Genomic DNA, 18,534 nt, shown 5'->3' on the forward strand with positions numbered 1-18,534 from the left:
CTATTAGCCCGTTATTGTTTATTGTTGCAGCCGAAATGCCATTTATATCAAACTCTCTTCAGATCTGGAAGGAATAAACATTCTTGATAAAGAATTTAAAATTTGCTGATGACACGGCCTTATTTCTAAAGAATGTAAATATGGTCTCTATTGCAATTAATAAAATCCTTTCATTCTCAAAGCAACCAATTCCATTATATTCAGCTTTATCTGGAAAAATAAAACACATTATATACGCAAATCACAATTAGTTAAAGACTATGAAAACAGGGGCTTGAAAGCTTTAGACTTTGAATCCATTATTGCTGCGTTCAGGCTCAGATGGATGAACGACTGCATTTCCCTCAATCTATGTGGTGCTATAATCCAAACAAACTCTTTAATAAGCTCGGGGTAGATTTTATGCTCAGATGTGATTTTGAAATGTTTAAGATTCCTTTTAAGTTGTCTAGTTTCTATAAGCAAGCTTTGAATTTTGGGAAACTAATTTTCACCCGCAATTCTGTGTTGTGGAATAACAGGGTCATAGTCATCAATAAGAGTCCTTATTTAAATCAGACTGGTATGATAGCGGTGTGTGTTTGTTGTTGATCTGCTTGATAAAAACAGAAACTTGCTATCTTATGAAGAATTTATTGATAAATATAAAATAGACGTTTCATTTAATAATTATAATGTTTGTAAAGCGATACCCACACCACTGTTAAATCTTATCGTGAATACTTGAAAGATTTCACTAATAAGAACATGCTCACCTTCACTGACGATAGGTAATACCTCAATAAAGGACAAACAATTTAATCTCTAATACCTGTAAGCAAACAGTATTCTGTAACTATAATGTCAATGTCAGACATGACCTCGATAACACGTTGAAAGAAAAGTCATTTTCTTTTTACCTAAAGTAGCCACCTGTGCCTAAAATGAAAGAAACACTTCTTATCTGACATTTATCCAGTTGGAGAACTCCTGTATAAAAGGTTTAATTTAGAGGCCGACTCTTTTCTGTTCTTCCGATCCAGAAACATTAGAGCATCTATTTTTCACTTGTCAGTATGTTGATGCTTTTTGGTTTGAAATACTCTGTTGGGTTTCACTCAGATTTTCCAATACACCTTCCTTCACATCTAAGGATGTTCTTTACTTTATGGACAACCTGGACTCTGAAATCTCAGATGTTGTCAGTTTTGTAATAGTGCTGTGTATTTTATTCATTCATGTAAGTGGAAGATGCCTCTCCTCTGTTTACCATCTTCTTGAATTACTTTTGTCAATATTTTAAGTCACTCAAGCTTATTTCAAATATGAATAAAAAGACTGCTGTACTATGCTGTAAAATCACAAAGTACTTGCTATTCTAATGTTCCTGCTTGTGTCAAAAGGTCCATGTTCCTTATTATTTTACCGTAGAAACTTTTATTTTCTCCCAGTAAAGTTATGACTTGCTTCACCATCTTTATAATGTAAATTGTTACAATTCTGGTCTGTTTCCTTGACTTGTTTTGTATATGAGAATTTCTTTCAATAAAGGTTTAAAAACAAAAAAAACCCCTGCAGGACACCAGCACTCGAGGCCTGGAGTTGCCCACCCCTGCTATAGACAAACTACACTTTTTGCTGATCAACTTGATCAACTCATTTTGTGGATGTTTTATAAACAAAGACTGCAGCATAAATGTAATATCACACACTTTAAGCATACAGCACTGTGTGCATTTCGTTGCATCAGTTTACCCTCTAACAGGCATGCTCATGATGGAGTTCTGCTAGCTTGCCAGAAACATGGATCCACACACTAACACGGCTTACAGACCTGTGTACAAACGTTCAGATGTGCACACGTTTGAATCATTTCTCCTTTATTTTAAATGCAACAGCAGTCGTGACACCAAACAGCTCTGCTGGGTGTCCTTGAGCAAGACATTTTCAAGACATCAATCAGCGTCAAACTGTATCTCGAGTGTCGCTGAAACACACCGAGTGAGTACTTTCCTGCAGGGCAGTGGGTTATAGAAGTATTTCTCTCAGGTGAATCCCTCCAAACTCCCCAACAATATCACAAAACAGGTGGTTGAAATGTTAAAACAAACTTAAACCATTTTCTCACCATAATTACAAACCGGAGGGGGAAAACAACTGAAAGCTGAGATGATTGCCAAACTGGGGCAGGAATATCATATTTTTGGCATCTGTGCTGGTGCAGTGGTGGTGACATGTCATGCAGAGGATTTTCATCATTTCATTCAGGATTAAAAACTGGAAGGTAGAGACAGAGTGAGGTTAAGCGGCACATGAAATAGAAAAGAAAGATCAGAAAATGGATTTAAAAACTTTATCAAAAATGACAGAGCAAGTTTCAGTAACTATAAGAGTGGAAGGATGAGACGAACGACTTGACTGACCTGAAACGTCCTGCTGCTACTCTAACCACATGTACCCTCTGACTACTACCAGAAGACATGTTGCTAAAAACAGAGTCATTCATGTGTGACTTTATCTACTGACTTACAAAGGCTAACTGCGATAGCTGACTAGTGTCATGGGTTGTATCCACACTCTTAGCACCAGAGAAGTGTATTTTTTTAACAGGGTGCTCTTTCCTCGTGTCAGGCAGTGCTGAAAAATATCCGCAATCATTTCCCACAGCCCCCAAAATATTATTTTAACCAAACGTTAACCCCAAATGTTTGTACATGTGGGTGGGATCCTGCAACCAGTGAATCTTGTAGGTGAACAGTTCACAGAGCTGTCACCTTAATCTGATAGATATTTCAACTCCAAAGGTTAACATCAGGGCTCAGTGTGAACAGTGTTACTGTTTAAACAGGGCTCAAAAGACTTGCAGTTGACTGAAGCCCCGTCTACTCTTTAAAAAAACACCACCAGGGGGCGCAAAAGTAAATAGAAAAGTGAAATTGTGCATTTCATGGTTCTATGAGTTAATTGCACCTGAACCTGTCCTAATAGAAGCTGTTGTTATTTTCAAAAGCACGTTCCAGCAATGGAACATTAAGGCCAACAGAGAGCTGTGCTACTCTCGGTCATCCTATCAGGTTGTTGCCCCATAAAAGCTCGAGATGAGTGTTTTTTGGCTACATCGTCACACAAAGATGCTAGTGAGTATGTCACAGATCATACGAGTCCAGGCTTTAGGGTGGTCAGGGCGTGATGTAAACACAATGCTTTTAACAGTTAGCATGTTGCTTTTCAGGCACTTGTTCCCAGCATATCCTTTAGTGTTTGATTACTTTAGTGGTCGCACACTTTCGCTAACTAACAAAGTGACTGAAGAGTTAAAACAACACACACTCGTACAGTCTTCTTTCATTGGTGGACTGTTAGGCTTGGGCAGCATCTTTGTCATATTTTACCAGGTTATTTCATGTTTGGATTTTTTCTATGTACTTTGTCTGCATCTCGCCCCCACCCTGACCCCAGCTTGCACAGTGGGAAAGTAGCATGTAAATTTCACTCAGCCATGACCCAGAAAAAACTAATTACTGACACTGACACAGCTTACACATGTAAGGCTAGCATCAGCTGGTGCTAGGACTTCAAACATTAGTCACACGCGGGGTGGTTTTCATACTGTGAGATTGCTGCATCAGTCTACATCAGCGGTCCCCAACCCCTGGGCCTCGGACCGGTACCGGTCCGTGAGTTGTTTGGTACCGGGCCGCGAGAGTTGAGGCTCAGGTGTGAAATGTATAGTTTTCAGGGTTTTTATCGGTTTTCAGCGTCATTTTGTTATCGTTTTTATCGTTAACTCTGTTTTCCTGGGTCTTTTCACGTGTGTTATGAATAAATCTTCTTTTTTCGGTACCAGTACTGGTTTTATTTTGTTGTATTTATCCGCGACACCTTAAAGGCCAGTCCACGAAAATATTGTCGGGCATAAACCGGTCCGTGGAGCAAAAAAGGTTGGGGACCTCTGGTCTACATTATAATTTCCATTTAACCCATTTCCATTGAAGCTGGCTGCATGAGCACATTTGATGAAAGAGAGGCAGGTCTGACTGTGAAACGCTCTTCGGCTAAGGACTTGTCAGTTACAAGTATACCTGATAAACACAGCATGACAAGGATTTACATAATGAACTTAATGAATGAACTTTTTATTCAATAGGACCAAAACGAGTGGCTGAGTGCCTTGTACTTGTGCGGGCAAAGACGTTACAGTGTGACGATATTCTGTGAGGACAGTGGTGACAGCGGGGGGGGGGATGACTTCCTTTTAACAGGAAGACCTCTACAACATTGAGGGAGGCCCACCAACAAAAATGTGGTGATTGTGTCTGTCATTAAAAGGACGTCTTTGATATTGGAGCACTAAAGCTGAGCTCAGAGAACCTGACTCATCATAACACTTAAGTACAGACAGCTGAGAGAAAAGAAGTCCAGGTCTATCCCGATGGCCTCTACAGAGGGAAGACGAGAAAACAACTGGCGCAAATATACTCGTGTGATGTAATCTCAGTCCTAATTTGTTTATAATCTGTGCCCAGCATCCCTGGTTGAATGTCTACCTGACATACAACATGTTTTCAATCAGCAGATATTCAACCGATTGGTTTTACGCCCTGGGAGTCAGCACTGGTGAACTGGTGAACCTACGTAACATGAACCTCACATCTGCTCCTTTCTATGGAGGGACTTGATTTCAAAAGTAGCATCTTCTCGTTTCTCAAACTCGGCTTGTTTAACATGTGGCTAAAATGCAAGCTAACCCTAAACAGTTTGCTAGTTACTTGGCGGTTTGTTAAGAGTGGAACAAAAGAGACTTATTTAGAAATGACCCAAATATAAACCCAGAGGAACTGGCTGTATAATAGTTTTGGCAGCCCAGATCTTTAGAAGAAGGCAGACCCATCCCCAGTCAAACTCATTCACTCCGGACACGTCTTAAAATCTTAAAATAACTATAACAACAATATCTTTCCAGTATTAAATAATCTTATATAAAAACACACAAAAACAGTTGGAAATAAATGGCAAACCTCCCTCTAAGGGCTCCCCGCCTGCCTCCCCCCTCAGTTCACAATACACATTTACACACTGTGCCGTCCTTCAATGATCCCCTCCCTTCCTTGATCAGTAACATCACTGCCACTGCTCCATGCAGTACCTGTTGTTTTGCAGCAAAAGGTCTCTGTTGCCGTTAAAGTCTTTGTCTCTTGTTGCGTTTCAATTAAGCTGCACAGACGTTGTGAAAAAAGCTCGATAGGTGACTTTTCTGCTTCGCTTGTATACAGATATATACATATTTCATACTTATTGGATTAAACATGTATTGTTAATGATAAGAGTAATGAGGTTAATATTAACAATCAGGGTCTGAGATTAAGAGTAGGACACTTGCTACTTCCTCAGAGTCCGAGGGTGGATGGTTTAGGATGGAGCGAGACGGATAAGGAGAGAGACATTAATTATTTTCTCTTCAGGAACAATTACACCAAATTGTTGAGTTCAGTTCTTTAAGCTCCACCCACAGCGTCCTCCTTCCCTTACCACTCACTGGTCAGTTTGGTGCTTTGGTCCCGTTTCGGCGGAGCAGGAGGCGGGCCTCGCCGCAGCGTTGCATAGCCTGAGATGTTGGCGTGTTTGGCGGAGTGGGAGTGTGCGTGGTGGCGAGATAAAGTCTGAGAGTGTCCTCGGACTCCCTGCTGCTGCTGTTGCTGCAGGAGCTCAGGTGGAGGAGGGGGGAGGAGTGCCATATCGTCCATGGTGCCCACAAGCTCCATCTTGGAGGAGGATATGAGGTGGGAGGAGGTAAGCGAGCCGTGGCGAGACACAGACTTCCTCTTAAGGGTTCGGTTTAGGTCTTCCAGGAAGTGAGACTTTAGTGCCAGGGAGCCTGGAGCGACTGATTTGGGGGAGGTGGGGGGAACAGGTGAGGAGGAATAAGAAGACAGTGATGGGGGTGGGGTCTGAGATAGAGGTGGTGGTGAGAGGGGCATTGATGTTGTATTATCGTACTGGGCCGTGTTGCTCATTCGCCGGTTCAGTGTTGGAGGAAGGACCGCCCCCTTTTTCAGTGACCCTTGTTTCCATGATGACGAGGATAAGGAGGAGGTTGCCGGATGTTGGTGTGACTGCATCTGGGGCTGGGGGTTTACCACTGCCACTTTTGGGGGTTGGTGAAAATCTGATGGGTGGGGAGGAGGAGGAGGAGGAAAGAGCTCAGAGTCACTGGGGGGAGGTGGGAAGTAGTCTGGGGATGAATCGAGGTGAGGAGGCTGGGAAGGAGGAGGTGGGGGCAGAGGACACTGAAAGTCAGCCGGCTGGTGGTGCTGCCCGGTCTGCAGTCCCTGGAGTGCCAGCGGCAGGTTCGCCAGATTCAGTTTCCCTGGTTTGGGTAGCGGAGCAGGAAGTGAGGAAGAGTCTTTAGAAGGTGACCCTGTCGCTGACGAGGAGCTCGACGAGGTGCCCATCTGAGGAGCTTGGCCAAATTTGCTAACCAGGCTCTCAACCGTCTTGGGCCTCTCCTCCTGGGTCTCTCCTGATGAACTGGAGCGGATAGAGGAGGCTCTCTGAGGTGCAGGTGGAGGGCCCCGTTTGGAGGATCCCGTGGACGAGGAGGAAGGCGACCTCTTTATGGGCGAACTTGTCTTGGAGGACGAAGAAGAAGAGGGAGGAGGAGGGAACTCTCCCAGGGAGCTGTCGGTAGGAGGTGGCGGGAACTCTGGGGATTGTGGAGCCACGACACTGCCAGGTTGCCACTTTGGTTTGGCCTTAACTGCTGGAGGAGACAGAGGGGCAGCGATCTTGGATCCCTCCATGTTGGAGTTAGGGGCAGGGTTTCCTGGGAACTGATTGACAATTTGTTTGACCAAAGAGGAGGTAGCAGCTGCAATGGAGACAGCAGAGGAGGTGGAAGAGGGAGAGATGGCAAGATTTTTGGAGGAAAGGCTGTGCTGCTTTGGCAGAGTGGGAGGTGGCTGATTTGGGGAGTGTCCTGTGGAGAAGCTCTGCTGCTTTTTAAATGATCCGTGTCCAACTTGTGGCTGCGTTGGAGACACAGGTGAGAGTGCGATGGGAAGGGAAGAGGGGCCTGAGGGTTTGGGAGCAGTGAGAGGGGGAAATCCTCCAGTGAAGGTTTTGGGAGGTGCAGGAGGTGGTGCGTTAGGTGACAGAGGTCGGAGACCTTGCAGGGAGGTTGGAGGAGACAGCTCAGTGGAAGGTGGAGGAGGAGGTGGGGGAGAGTTATCATCAGGCACTGCTGGGCTGAAGTCATACACCATGTTGGGAAACTTCTGTGCCAGGAACTGTTGGAGGCCCGTGTTGGAGAGTTGAGTGCATGAGCTAGGGATGGGCTCTGGAGGTGGTGGGGGTGGCAACCCATTGGCATCCGGGCTCTCGGGGGGAGGAGGGGGTGGGAGATAGGAGGGCTCCTGTGCCAGCTCCTCCTCCAGTGGGGGTGGTGGTGGAAGAGCGGATGGGCTTGGAGGGCCAAATTTCAATGCTGCCATGGCTGAGCCCGGCGCTGGTGCCGTGGGTGGAGGAGGAGGGGGAGGAGATGGTGGTAGCTGAGGGGAGGTGCTGTAGGCAGCTGGAAGGGTGTTGTAGTTGGAAAGCGAGGGTGGGGGGGCACCCGCCTGCTGTGTTCTGGATTGGTTCTGGCTCTGCAGGCGAGCCAGCGTGCTGTACTTCACGTATGAGGCGGGAGGAGCCGGCTGATGGGCCACGCTCGCTACAGGGGGCAGTGCGGGAGGCGACGGCGGTGACGGGGAGGACTCCTCAGATGGGACGAGGTTGTCAGTGAAGCTGGTCCGGGATGGTGGAGTCTGAGAGAGAGGGAGCGGCTGGGGGGAGAGGCTGGGTATCTGCACAGGGATGGGTCTACTGATCGGGTCGATCTTCATCATCTGCAGAGACAGAGATCAGAGCGGGGAGTGGGATGCAGGATAAAGACGTGGTGAGAAAGGAGGGAACAAAGAAAAAATGACCACAAGCTCTAAAAATGAAAAAATCCACAAGAAGGCGAAACATCAAACGAGTGCAGAGAACACACACAAACATTCACTGAAGAGTCATTACAATCCAATCGTGTGAGGTCTTAACATGCCTTACATACAAAGGTACTGAATGTGTTTGTTATTAATCAAAGGAGCTTGCAAAGAAATATTATTAAATATGTGTTTATACACCAGTTTGTATTTAATCATTAATTATCATTAACATCCTCCACAGTGCTCTGTTTCCTGTCTTCCTCCCTGCTAAAGGTTTCTTCCTTTAAAAAGAGTTTTTCTTGCCACTGTCGCCCAATGCTGGCTCACAGGGGTTTGTCTGCTTGTTGGGATTGTCTCTGTATTATTGGAGCGTCTTATATATAAAGCACCTCGTTGTTGTGATTTGACGCTATATCAATAAAACTGAAAACATGCCCTGTTTGTTTGTTTGTTGCGTTTCAGTCAGTTTTTTGATTTGTTGCAGTTGTATCAACATAGTTTATTGTTAAATCCCCCAAACTGATTTTATCTCGTATAAAATGTTACAAGTTGTCCTTTTATATTCATATGTATATATTCCTATATCTCTATATATTTATCTATTTATCTCAATATTTATCTATTGTAACTTTGTTCCTAAACTAATTTAATACGAGTTCTTGTTGTTTGTTGTATATTTGCTGCTCCATTTCCATCTGGGATTCATAAAGTTTCTCTGATTCTGAAGTTACTATAATGTTAACGTTTTAGCGCAGAGGGGCACGTAAGGCCAGCAGCAGGCTGTCAGCATACTAGCAATGAACAGTGGAAACCTTCTCATTAAATCAATACACTGCTGAATCACTGCATGTCCAAGTCAGTTAGGACTTGTTCATCAAAACAGAAAAACAATGCATATTTCAACATTATTATTAGCGTTAGAGTTCAATGTTATTAACACGTTTCATATTCTGGGCAGGTGTCAGGTTCCTCTGACACGCGTGTCTTAGGCAGTTTGTGGTTGAGCTGCTGTTCCACGTTCGTTCCAGCTTTCTTTACAAACTCTTTGTTTGGCCTCTGATCTGGCATCAAACTCAACGATGTTCACCGTGAGCCGGGCTCAAACATGTCTGGTTAGCTTTAGTTAAACAGTGTCATTCATTAAATGTTTGCAGGGGGCATTCACACCACGAGGTTAGGAAGAAAATCCAACAGGTCAGCTGCAGCCGTTTAAAACAGGTGGAAACCAACATATACATGTTACCATAGAGACAAGCTGGCGGGATGGTCCTGACTCTAACCTGACTGGGGTCATCGTGCCCGTGAGCGTGACCACTCCACGTACAGTAATGGCAACAAGCCTGTGTTACATTACATGATATAATGACACTGGCTGCAGCGCAGCAGCAAAAAGAACATCTTTGACTTGCAAACACTCTGAATGATTAGCTTTGTGTTCGCAGCTACTTGCTTTCTGACGACCAACGAAAAGTCCTGAATCCTAACTACACATCTGCAACATCTACATTTGCTTGTTTTTACTGTAGCTTTTTTAAGACTCGTACAGTTTGGGTTTTAATGAACGTATGATTTACCACAGACTGTGATTCACTAACAGCTTTTCAAGGCCTTCAAACTAATGCACAGAAATGCTGGCGGAAGCATCGTAGGCCTAAAGTCGAGGAAAACATCTGTCACATCTGTCACATCTACTCAACTGTTCAATGTCATGATTGTCCATTTTTATACAACTGCAGCTCAAGTGTCACTTCAAATAAAACCAGTGCTTTAAAGATTGCAGCCAAGCTGTTAACATGCCGGTTACATCACTTCCTGTCTAACCTCCACTCCCTCCTCCTCCTGCACAAAGTGGAACTGGCATACGTCCCTTCATCTTTGATCGCTGGTAGGAAAGCAGAGGGGAAACATGGGCAAAGGCAGAACACAAGCAAACAGATGATGGAGGAACACACTGTGAGCATGACCGCACCTCTCCTTGTGTTCCTCTCCTCCAAGCATCAGAGAAAATGGAGCTGACGACACTCTGGGAGCGGGTGTGGCCCGATGATGTCATCTCTGATACACCGCTGTCTGACTGGCTCGAGTGGTTGGACTGGGATTCTGGAGGGTTAACAAAACATTGAGAAACTGATGACAGTGCTTTTAGTGTGTCTTTTAGCTCATGTTTGAAAGAATCCAGCTGCAGGGATCTTTCCACAGCAATGTTTATCAGGCTCTGAGTGCTCCTTCAGCCCTAATGTGTTTATCTGTAGGTGAGATATACATTCACATGTAATACATAACAACACACTGCACAGCAAAATCTCCAGTGTTAAATTAACACTAGAGAGTGTCTATATGGGTCCACACCTCTGAGTGTTAAATACAACACTGTTGAGTGTTAAATTAACACCTTTGACAGTGTTGTATGTTTAAAAGTAACTTAGTCAGTTTTGAAGATTAACAATGGCTAACACCGAGCAGTGCTGATTTTCTAACACTGGAAAATAACTCAAAATGTTAGAAATATTCCAGTGTTAGAAAATCAGCACTGCTCAGTGTTAGCCATTGTTAATCTGCAAAACTGGCTAGGTTACTTTTAAACATATAACACTGTCAAAAGTGTTCATTTAACACTGGAGATTTTGCTGTGTATGAACGAGCCAGTAGAGCAGGGCGATACGACCAAAAATATTTATCACGATATACGTTTGAAAATTTGCGATAACGATATAACTGACACGAGACAAAATACTTTACGACTCCACAACTTTATTAGTGCAAAAAAACCAAACAAACATCAGTGTATTTTCACTTAAACAAGCAGCTGTTTTTTGCATTAAAGTTATATAAACTTTAACAGTGCAAATGCAAATTCCTCGCTGACAGTTTAACCAAAAGGCGTTTCCAGTGGAAACTGGCCGACACATCCTCAGCATAACCATGTATAACATCCACAAAACTTAAAAAGAGGTTATACACACACAATACGGTAATATCATGTTGAAGCGCAGCACGTATCACTCCGCGAGGCTCCGCCTACGATAGCCGTAATGCTCCCACAATCCATCAAGCGGTGCGGCTTTGTAGCTTAGCAAAGTCGTACTGAAACATTTGACAGATTTTCGAGCGCCGTGCACATAAAATCGTTTCGAGGTCAGTAAACACAACCAGAGTTCATACATAAGGCACACGGGATTATAAGGGGCTCTGTCGACTTTCAGAAAAATCAAAGGATTGATTTTAAGTGCGCCGTATTTTCCAAACAACACGGTAATAACGACGGCCCGCTAGCATGCGCTACCAAAAATAGTGCTTTGTTGTGTGTCTGAGGGACGAAAGCTAAACCAGTTCCACACCAGTGAAGCTGCAGCATTTTTACAAACCAGTTCAGGTTCATCTGTTTCATTCAACGATCCACTTTCTCCGCCATGTGCGTATGTAAACAAAGGCACTGTGTATGTGCGTTTTACCCATATTCTATCACGATATTTCATTTTCTTAGCGTTTCCCAACATTACACCAGTATTACCATGAACGGTATGATATAGCCCCGCCCTACCAGCCAGTGATCTCAACCAAAGGAGGCACACGGACCTGGAAGGCTGGAGGAGCTGGATCCAGACTTGATGGAAGACGAAGACAGGGAGGACCAATCATAGGCTGCCTCCGACCTCCTCATTGCCTCCTGGAAGTTGATGTACAGCTGCTTCCCGTACTGATGGACACATACACAGGTGACACTTTACACAAGAAAGGCAGCTTCAGCAAGTACACAGCGTCCCCACAGTGCTCCCCCCATATGCATCAGGCTGTGGGCAGGAATAAACACTTGGGGGGGAGGTGTCAGTAACAGCACGCCGATCATAAATCAGTAGTGAATAAGTGAAAATGACAAAGTAATAGCAGGCAGTATGAGGCGTGCTTATTAGATCCCATCTGTGGGCTGTCACACACACAGTCACAGCTCTGTGGACTTTAGTCTCAGGTTACACACTCTTATAAACAGCTAGGCTGAGAAAAGGAGCACACAGGCAATCAGAGCGCTGAAAGTTTGGCAAAGTTAGCTGGCACAGGGTGTTAGACCATGGAAAAGAATTAGAGCACATCATTTAACAATAAAAACAGGAGTTGTTGTTGTTTGTTTTTAAATAAACAACAACATCCTAAACACGGGCAAACTCTTCAATTTATACTTGTTTTCATACATCATATCCAGAATAGTTTCCCAGTTTTTCATGGTGCACCAGCATGGTCCTGTGTCCCACAGCCTGTGAGCCGCACCAACATCATACACTACGAGTGAATCATCTCCGATTAGAGCCGTCGTGTGATACGACAGGGAGACTGTGAAACGTTTACCTTAGCGATGCGGATGCTGTTGATCCACTGCTGCAGCGTTCTGACATCGTCACAGCAGAGATATTTGATGTACTGTGACTTCTTCTGGATCTGAGGGTGCTACAAAAACACGCTGCATTAACTCACTGGATACTATTAGTTTTAGACCCATCCAAGCGTCACTACAGTTTTTCACCACTAGATGGCAGTGGAAGATCATGTCCACCTACCTTCAGCACCATGCAGTAGTCTGTGGGAGCCTTGTACTTGCTCTTGTAGTCCTGACCAAGGTAGACATTAACATGATCCAGCTGGAGGAAACACGCCAGGTCTCTGGATGCCTGCACAAACACACGTATCTCACAACTTTGCACCCAAACACTGACTGTATGACAAAGTGCTGCCTCCATTACACACCTTGGCCTTGCCCTTGGGAACGTAGTAGATGCCCGAAGCCCTCAGCAGAAAGTAGCGCTTCTTCCAGGACTTTTTGCCATCCTCCTTCAGCCATAAGACACCCTCCATCTCAGGGACGGACACTGAGCTGCCCCCGAAACACTCCTGACATACAAAAACACCATTTTTATTTTCGCCTGAAATTAAAACCATCATGCTAAATGCTAAACATTCTACATGTTTAGCATTTCATGTAAGGACCCAACAGAAGGGAATCTGATGAGGAAAAAAAGAATAAAAATAGAGACCGACCTCTAACAGAGCCTCCTTGTTCCTCTCGGCCATCTCGCATGTCTCCTTCCTCCCCAACAAGTAGTTCTGCAGTAGACAGTGAGCATGAGAAAGAAGGGGTAGGTGAGGAGCTGGAAGTCCAAGAGAAGGTTCAGTCGAGAAGTCGCAGCAATCGGCTCATTATTGTCCAACTTCTGGTTTAAGGTCAACCCTAATGTTCAGGAAAAAGTCCCGCTGTGACCTGCACTATGCTGCATGTGGAGGAGCACTCCGAGCTGGTGCAACATGCCAGAATCCGCCCCATGAATGAGAGCGGTGTCCTGCGGCGCTGTGAGGGACAACATGCCACTTCTCCACCTTGCTCATCACCTGTTACCTTTTACAAGATTTGCCTGGAAGCTTCTGCACCTCCTCTGACACCCAGCTTTCCAAGAAGAGACACGCGTGACAAGGCGGCTTGTCACGCGTGTCTCTGCGACGGCGTTTGATTCTTATCAGCCGATTCCTGAACTTTTGAACATTGGGTCATAATTGCAGGGTGCTTTACATGTGCATATGTCTCACCTGGGGGTTTTTGAACAGAGCATACTTCTCTATGCGCTCAGTGAACATCAGGCGGTTCTGGCTGTCTCTGGTCCAGTTCAGCAGGTTCTCCACGAGGTTCTCGTGATCCTCAAAGATCCGCTCTGCATACAGTCAAAGTCCAGACCGCAGCATTAAAATCATTGCTAGTCCACCACTAACACTTTCAAAGATTTTGTCATGAAGCAAACGATAAGCACAAAGTGTTTCACACGAGCTAAAGATCTGGAAATGTCCCCGCCGCCCTGACACGTTTCAGCTTTCCGTACGTCCACGTTTAAAATCTCAAAACAGGAGACTTTAATTTTCCTACAATAACAACCCAAAAATGTTTTGATGGGAGTTTTTTGACCAGTTTATGAATACTAACATGTGATTAAAGAGGCGTGTTTGTTGATACACGTCAGCTTTCCTTCAATCAGCAGAAGAATCCTCATTAGATCATTCCTGCTGTGCACAGCGACATCAGCTTCAGGTCTGAAACAGGAAGTCAATTTATTGCTAAAGGGTGCCCAGCAGGGTGCTGGTGGCGGTGTGGGAATGTGAGGGGGGTGGTGGGTGGAAATAGACGTGGAAAGCATCACTTACTTGATTAATTAGTACAGCTGGATTTAAATCTAACCCCAGATTGTGTTTGTAAGCAGAGCTTTGAGAGACGTGTGGATTTGTGTAAACGAGGAAGCTTTAGATTCAGCTGGATGTGATCAAACACACTTTGACGTCCCGCTCTCTTTCATAACACTGCTGACCGCAATTCAGCAGAAGCCCTGAAGATGTAGGTTAGATCACACGCATCACTGCACTGGACCTACAAACAGACTGTGTGTGTGTGTCTGTTAAACTGAGTGGAAGCTTGTAGTACAGTGTGTAGTACAGTGTGTGTTTGCAGCTGAATATCTGTGCTGTCACTGATGGCGAAACATCACTGAACACAATTACAAATCTAAGCTAAACAGCAGAACTGAGCTTCACTCGTTTGGTTAAAGTCTGGTAGCACCAGATCACAAATCCCAGTCTGCTTCACACGGTGAACACGAACACGTTACACTCATCTAACAACAGGTAAGAGCATTTTAAAAAGAATCCTCTTGTTGATTGATGACCCATAAAACCAGGTTCAGTTTCTAAGAGCTCACATTGAACACGGAGCTACAGTGATGCTAAACCAGATGTGACAGTGACGGGGGACCGAACAGTAATATCTGTCAACCACTGCTCATCAGCCATATCTGATCAAAACACGGATTTAACGCTCCATATTTTTGTCCCAAAATAAGTGCCTGAGCCTAGAATTTCACCTGCAACATGTTTTCCCAAAGACTGTATGATTGCAGCCATTCCCCAACTCTCTGTGAATGGGACTCATGGCCATTGATCAATGGTCTTTGATCAGCGGGTTTTGATCAATGGTCGTGAGAATTTGCATAATTAAGATTAAGGAACTGACCTCCCAGCCCATTGTTCCTTCAGTGGGCTGGTTTCAGTCATTGTGCAAATGTCCTGTTTATAAGATTGAAACCTGCAGTCAGCTGAGACTGAAGACGTCACCTGATGATGACGAAACGTTTCTCCCACAAAACGCTACGTCCAGATGAACAGAATCAACTTTTGGAGACAAAGACTGTATGACTGGAAGTAGGTGCAGCAGCGTGGGACGTCAAAAAGAAGACACGTCACGTAGTGTCCATGTGTAAATATGGGAACAGTTTAAAAAAGTATGACTCAGGCTCTGATTGTGGATCACAACAGCTGGTGTTTAGGGATGAGGTCATCTAAGTGTCCACTGCAGCCACCAGCTGTACTTTCATACTGCATTTTCCATCTGTGAGATATATAGATATATATGTATATATGTATATTAGGGGTGCAACGATACTCGTATGGATATTGAACCGTTCGATACAGTGCTTTCGGTTCGGTACGCATATGTATCGAACAATACAAAATTTGTAATTTATTTTATCAACTTTCCTTCTGACGATGCTGTCTGTGTTGAGCGCTCAGTGGATCTGCGCTCGACAGTGCAGCCTAGGCGGAGTAGTCGAACGCAGATTCACTGAGCGCAGGGCAAGCTAGCGAGACAGAAGTTAAGCTCTCGTTGCAACATGGCAAATTGAACCTCCCCCACCCTCATTCAGATCTGGCCTTTGGAACTATTTTGGTTTTCATGTGACGTATGACCCTGAAGGTAAGCGAGTCATGGACTAAAGTAAAACAGTATGTCGGATGTGCCACGCAATGGCACATCCGACATACTGTGGATGTGCGTAACTGTGTGTTAGCGCAGTTAGCTCGTTAACGTGTTGACGCCGTCCCCCACGCACGGGGCGATCTGCGGTAGCTCGTTAACGGAGATTCGCCGTGTTGTGGCGTTAACGTCATTTCAGATTAACGCTGACAGCACTAGTGGGAACACAACGAATATGACTACACATTTACTCCGACATCATCCTAGTGCAAAGACAAGTGGAAGCAGACAAAAACAACAAGCACGCATGCTACAAACTTTACCCGAGTCATTTAGACAGCCGTTAGCACAGGATTCTCCTTATGGGGACCTGATATGTTTAATATGCTGCTGAGTGTGTGTTTATTTTTATGCTCCTCTTTCCCTTCCCATTTCTGGCCCACTTGTCAGACGGACGTGTATTTGGGATTTTGGAGGACTGAACTGGAACGCGTTTGTGGTGGAAACCTCTGTGGGTGCTGTGTGAAGGGTTTGCATTAGTTTGTACACATCAGGGACCCTCAACACGAACTTTTAGCAGAGCTGCACATTAAAAAACCCAACATATTATATAATTTTTTAGTAACTTCTCTCCCTGTGTTTGCTTTCAGGAAACAGGAGTACACATGACGTCATGAGCAGACAGAAGAGCCTCTGTGTGCACGTGCACTCACCCATCTGCAACTCGCTGATGGTTTCCACCAGTGACCAGTCCGCACTGTAGCCACAGTGAGATTTCTCCAGCAAACTGTCCAGAACCTAAAGACAGGGACCAACTGTGAGATTAGCGCTGTGCTCATACTCTACTGCTTTTTAAACTAACTGCATGACTACACCAGCAGGAGCCGTACCTGTCTGACCGTTTGCCGTTCGTCCACCATCATGGTCTTTGAGCTCTCGTCTGACAGATGAACACGAATCACCAGCTGTGAGCAGGACCAGGAGGAGAGAGCAGAGTACGTAACACGGCTAAATGTGAGCTGCTAACATCTCGTAAGCTAACCTTAGTCAGGCTAATGTTGCTAGCAACTAACGTTTTCTTTTTAGGCTAGCGCACTGGCTAATGTTAGCTTTTTATGGGTTGAGGAATGGCTAACACAATGTTTTATATAAGCTAATAGTATCGTTGTTTTCAGCTTCTTGTTTTCACAATTTATTGTTTGTTTTTAATTAAATCTCGGACACTGAAACCAGCGCTGAGCTACACTCGTTTTATTGAAGCCTTTCTTGAAATGACTCCAGAAAGTTACAAACGTGATTACTTTATATTTACAGTACTCGTTCATTTATTGGTTAGCATTAGTATAGGCTTGTTCCTTTTTTTTGAAAATGATAAAATATGTTGCTATATGAATATTTCTCCCATCTCCTAGCACGGTGTATGTCATTCTGTATGCTGCGAAACAGTGCAAACTTTCTAGACTCTTCAGGTTTACCATCATCTACGCCAGGGGTGGGCAACTCCAGGCCTCGAGGGCCGGTGTCCTGCAGGTTTTAGATCTCACCCTGGGTCAACACACCTGAATCACATGATTAGTTCGTTACCAGGGGCCCGTTCTTCGTACCGCGCTAAGTGAGTTAGCTGGATGAGATTGTTGACGATTTCGCGTGGTCTTGGATCGTTCGGTTCCCCGAAGCTCATCCGGGACTTGCTGTCATAGCAACAGAGCCGTAAGCGTAAACCTGCTCGGGAGCAGGTTTACTTTATATAAACAGGATTAGATCGCGGCCACGCAGGTATGTCCGCTTCATTTATACGAAAGCAACAGCGATATTTTACCACTGTTTCACCATAAATAAATATTATCAATGTAACTAAAGATAATGCAGCACTTGATCCTTTTATTGATGTCATACAGATACATACAGGTCATTTCCTAAAAAAGGGAAATGTACTATTAACATTCTATTACATGTATGTGATTATTACAGATGTAATTCATATTTCAGAGTAGTAATTGTAAATTACTTCGTGTAATCAAGATGAGAGACCACGGCTATAAAAGCGAAGGTGGATTTGGGAAGCCTGTCGCAGCCATGTCCTGTCCGTATACGCGAGCCACCCATTGTGGAAGGTGCAAGATTGATAAGGAGAGTCCTCAGAATTCAGCGTATATTGCGGGATAGACAGGATCCTTTAGCTCAGCGCGACAGTGTGCTCATAGAGAGATATCGATTTTCCCGTGAGGGTATTATTCACTTAACCAACTTGTTGATGAGGGGGTGCAGGACCACCACCTGTCTTTTTTTGCTCTGCCCTTTTCTTGGTTGCTGTTATAAACAAACAGATTATTTCAGGGTCTCTTTCCAAGAGACGACAAGCAATATAAGTGATAAATATTACCATTCTGTAGAATATTCTTATATTTCACTTTTACTTGTTCCCATGTTCTAGTGGGTCCTGTTGTGGCTCTAATGTGAAAGAGGATATAATATAACATATTATAATATAATATAATGTAATATAATATTGGATAATATGGTGTGATATGATAATTCTACCCTACCGCCTACTGGTGTTGGCCAGAGGGGCCGATGGCGCGATATGGCAGCCTGGCTTCTGTCAGTCTGCCCCAGGGCAGCTGTGGCTACAACCGTAGCTGCCTCCACCAGTGTGTGAATGTGAGAGTGAATGAATAGTGGCATTGTAAAGCGCTTTGGGTGCCTTGAAAAGCGCTATATCAATCCACTCCATTATTATTGTTATTATTAGATTACTTACGAGTTTAATTTGTCAGCAACTTCCTGCCAGCCCTCTCTCCTTGCTTT

The 18,534-nt window shown here is 44.4% G+C and overlaps 1 protein-coding gene across 2 annotated transcripts in view; it reads right to left on the reverse strand.

The window, feature by feature from the left end:
* Nucleotides 1–780: 780 nt before the first annotated feature.
* raph1a (Ras association (RalGDS/AF-6) and pleckstrin homology domains 1a) overlaps nucleotides 781–18,534 on the reverse strand; it is an 82,134-nt gene continuing 64,380 nt past the window's right edge. For both annotated transcript variants that reach the window (XM_086265448.1, XM_086265447.1), the window contains 10 exons: nucleotides 16,617–16,691; nucleotides 16,440–16,524; nucleotides 13,521–13,642; nucleotides 12,978–13,043; nucleotides 12,687–12,830; nucleotides 12,500–12,610; nucleotides 12,291–12,389; nucleotides 11,526–11,646; nucleotides 9,919–10,049; nucleotides 781–7,865 (listed from right to left, as the gene is read on the reverse strand). In XM_086265448.1, coding sequence (XP_086121574.1) covers nucleotides 5,505–7,865; nucleotides 9,919–10,049; nucleotides 11,526–11,646; nucleotides 12,291–12,389; nucleotides 12,500–12,610; nucleotides 12,687–12,830; nucleotides 12,978–13,043; nucleotides 13,521–13,642; nucleotides 16,440–16,524; nucleotides 16,617–16,691 — 3,315 coding nt within the window. In that variant the 3' untranslated portion in view covers nucleotides 781–5,504. The remainder of the gene's footprint in view (nucleotides 7,866–9,918; nucleotides 10,050–11,525; nucleotides 11,647–12,290; nucleotides 12,390–12,499; nucleotides 12,611–12,686; nucleotides 12,831–12,977; nucleotides 13,044–13,520; nucleotides 13,643–16,439; nucleotides 16,525–16,616; nucleotides 16,692–18,534) is intronic.

This window comes from Aulonocara sp. 'chitande type north' Nkhata Bay, linkage group LG16 (assembly GCF_057382095.1).
Source record: "Aulonocara sp. 'chitande type north' Nkhata Bay isolate Kocher_YH1m ecotype deep benthic linkage group LG16, A_spYH_male_GT1.1, whole genome shotgun sequence".
NCBI classification, from domain to species: Eukaryota; Metazoa; Chordata; class Actinopteri; order Cichliformes; family Cichlidae; genus Aulonocara; species Aulonocara sp. 'chitande type north' Nkhata Bay.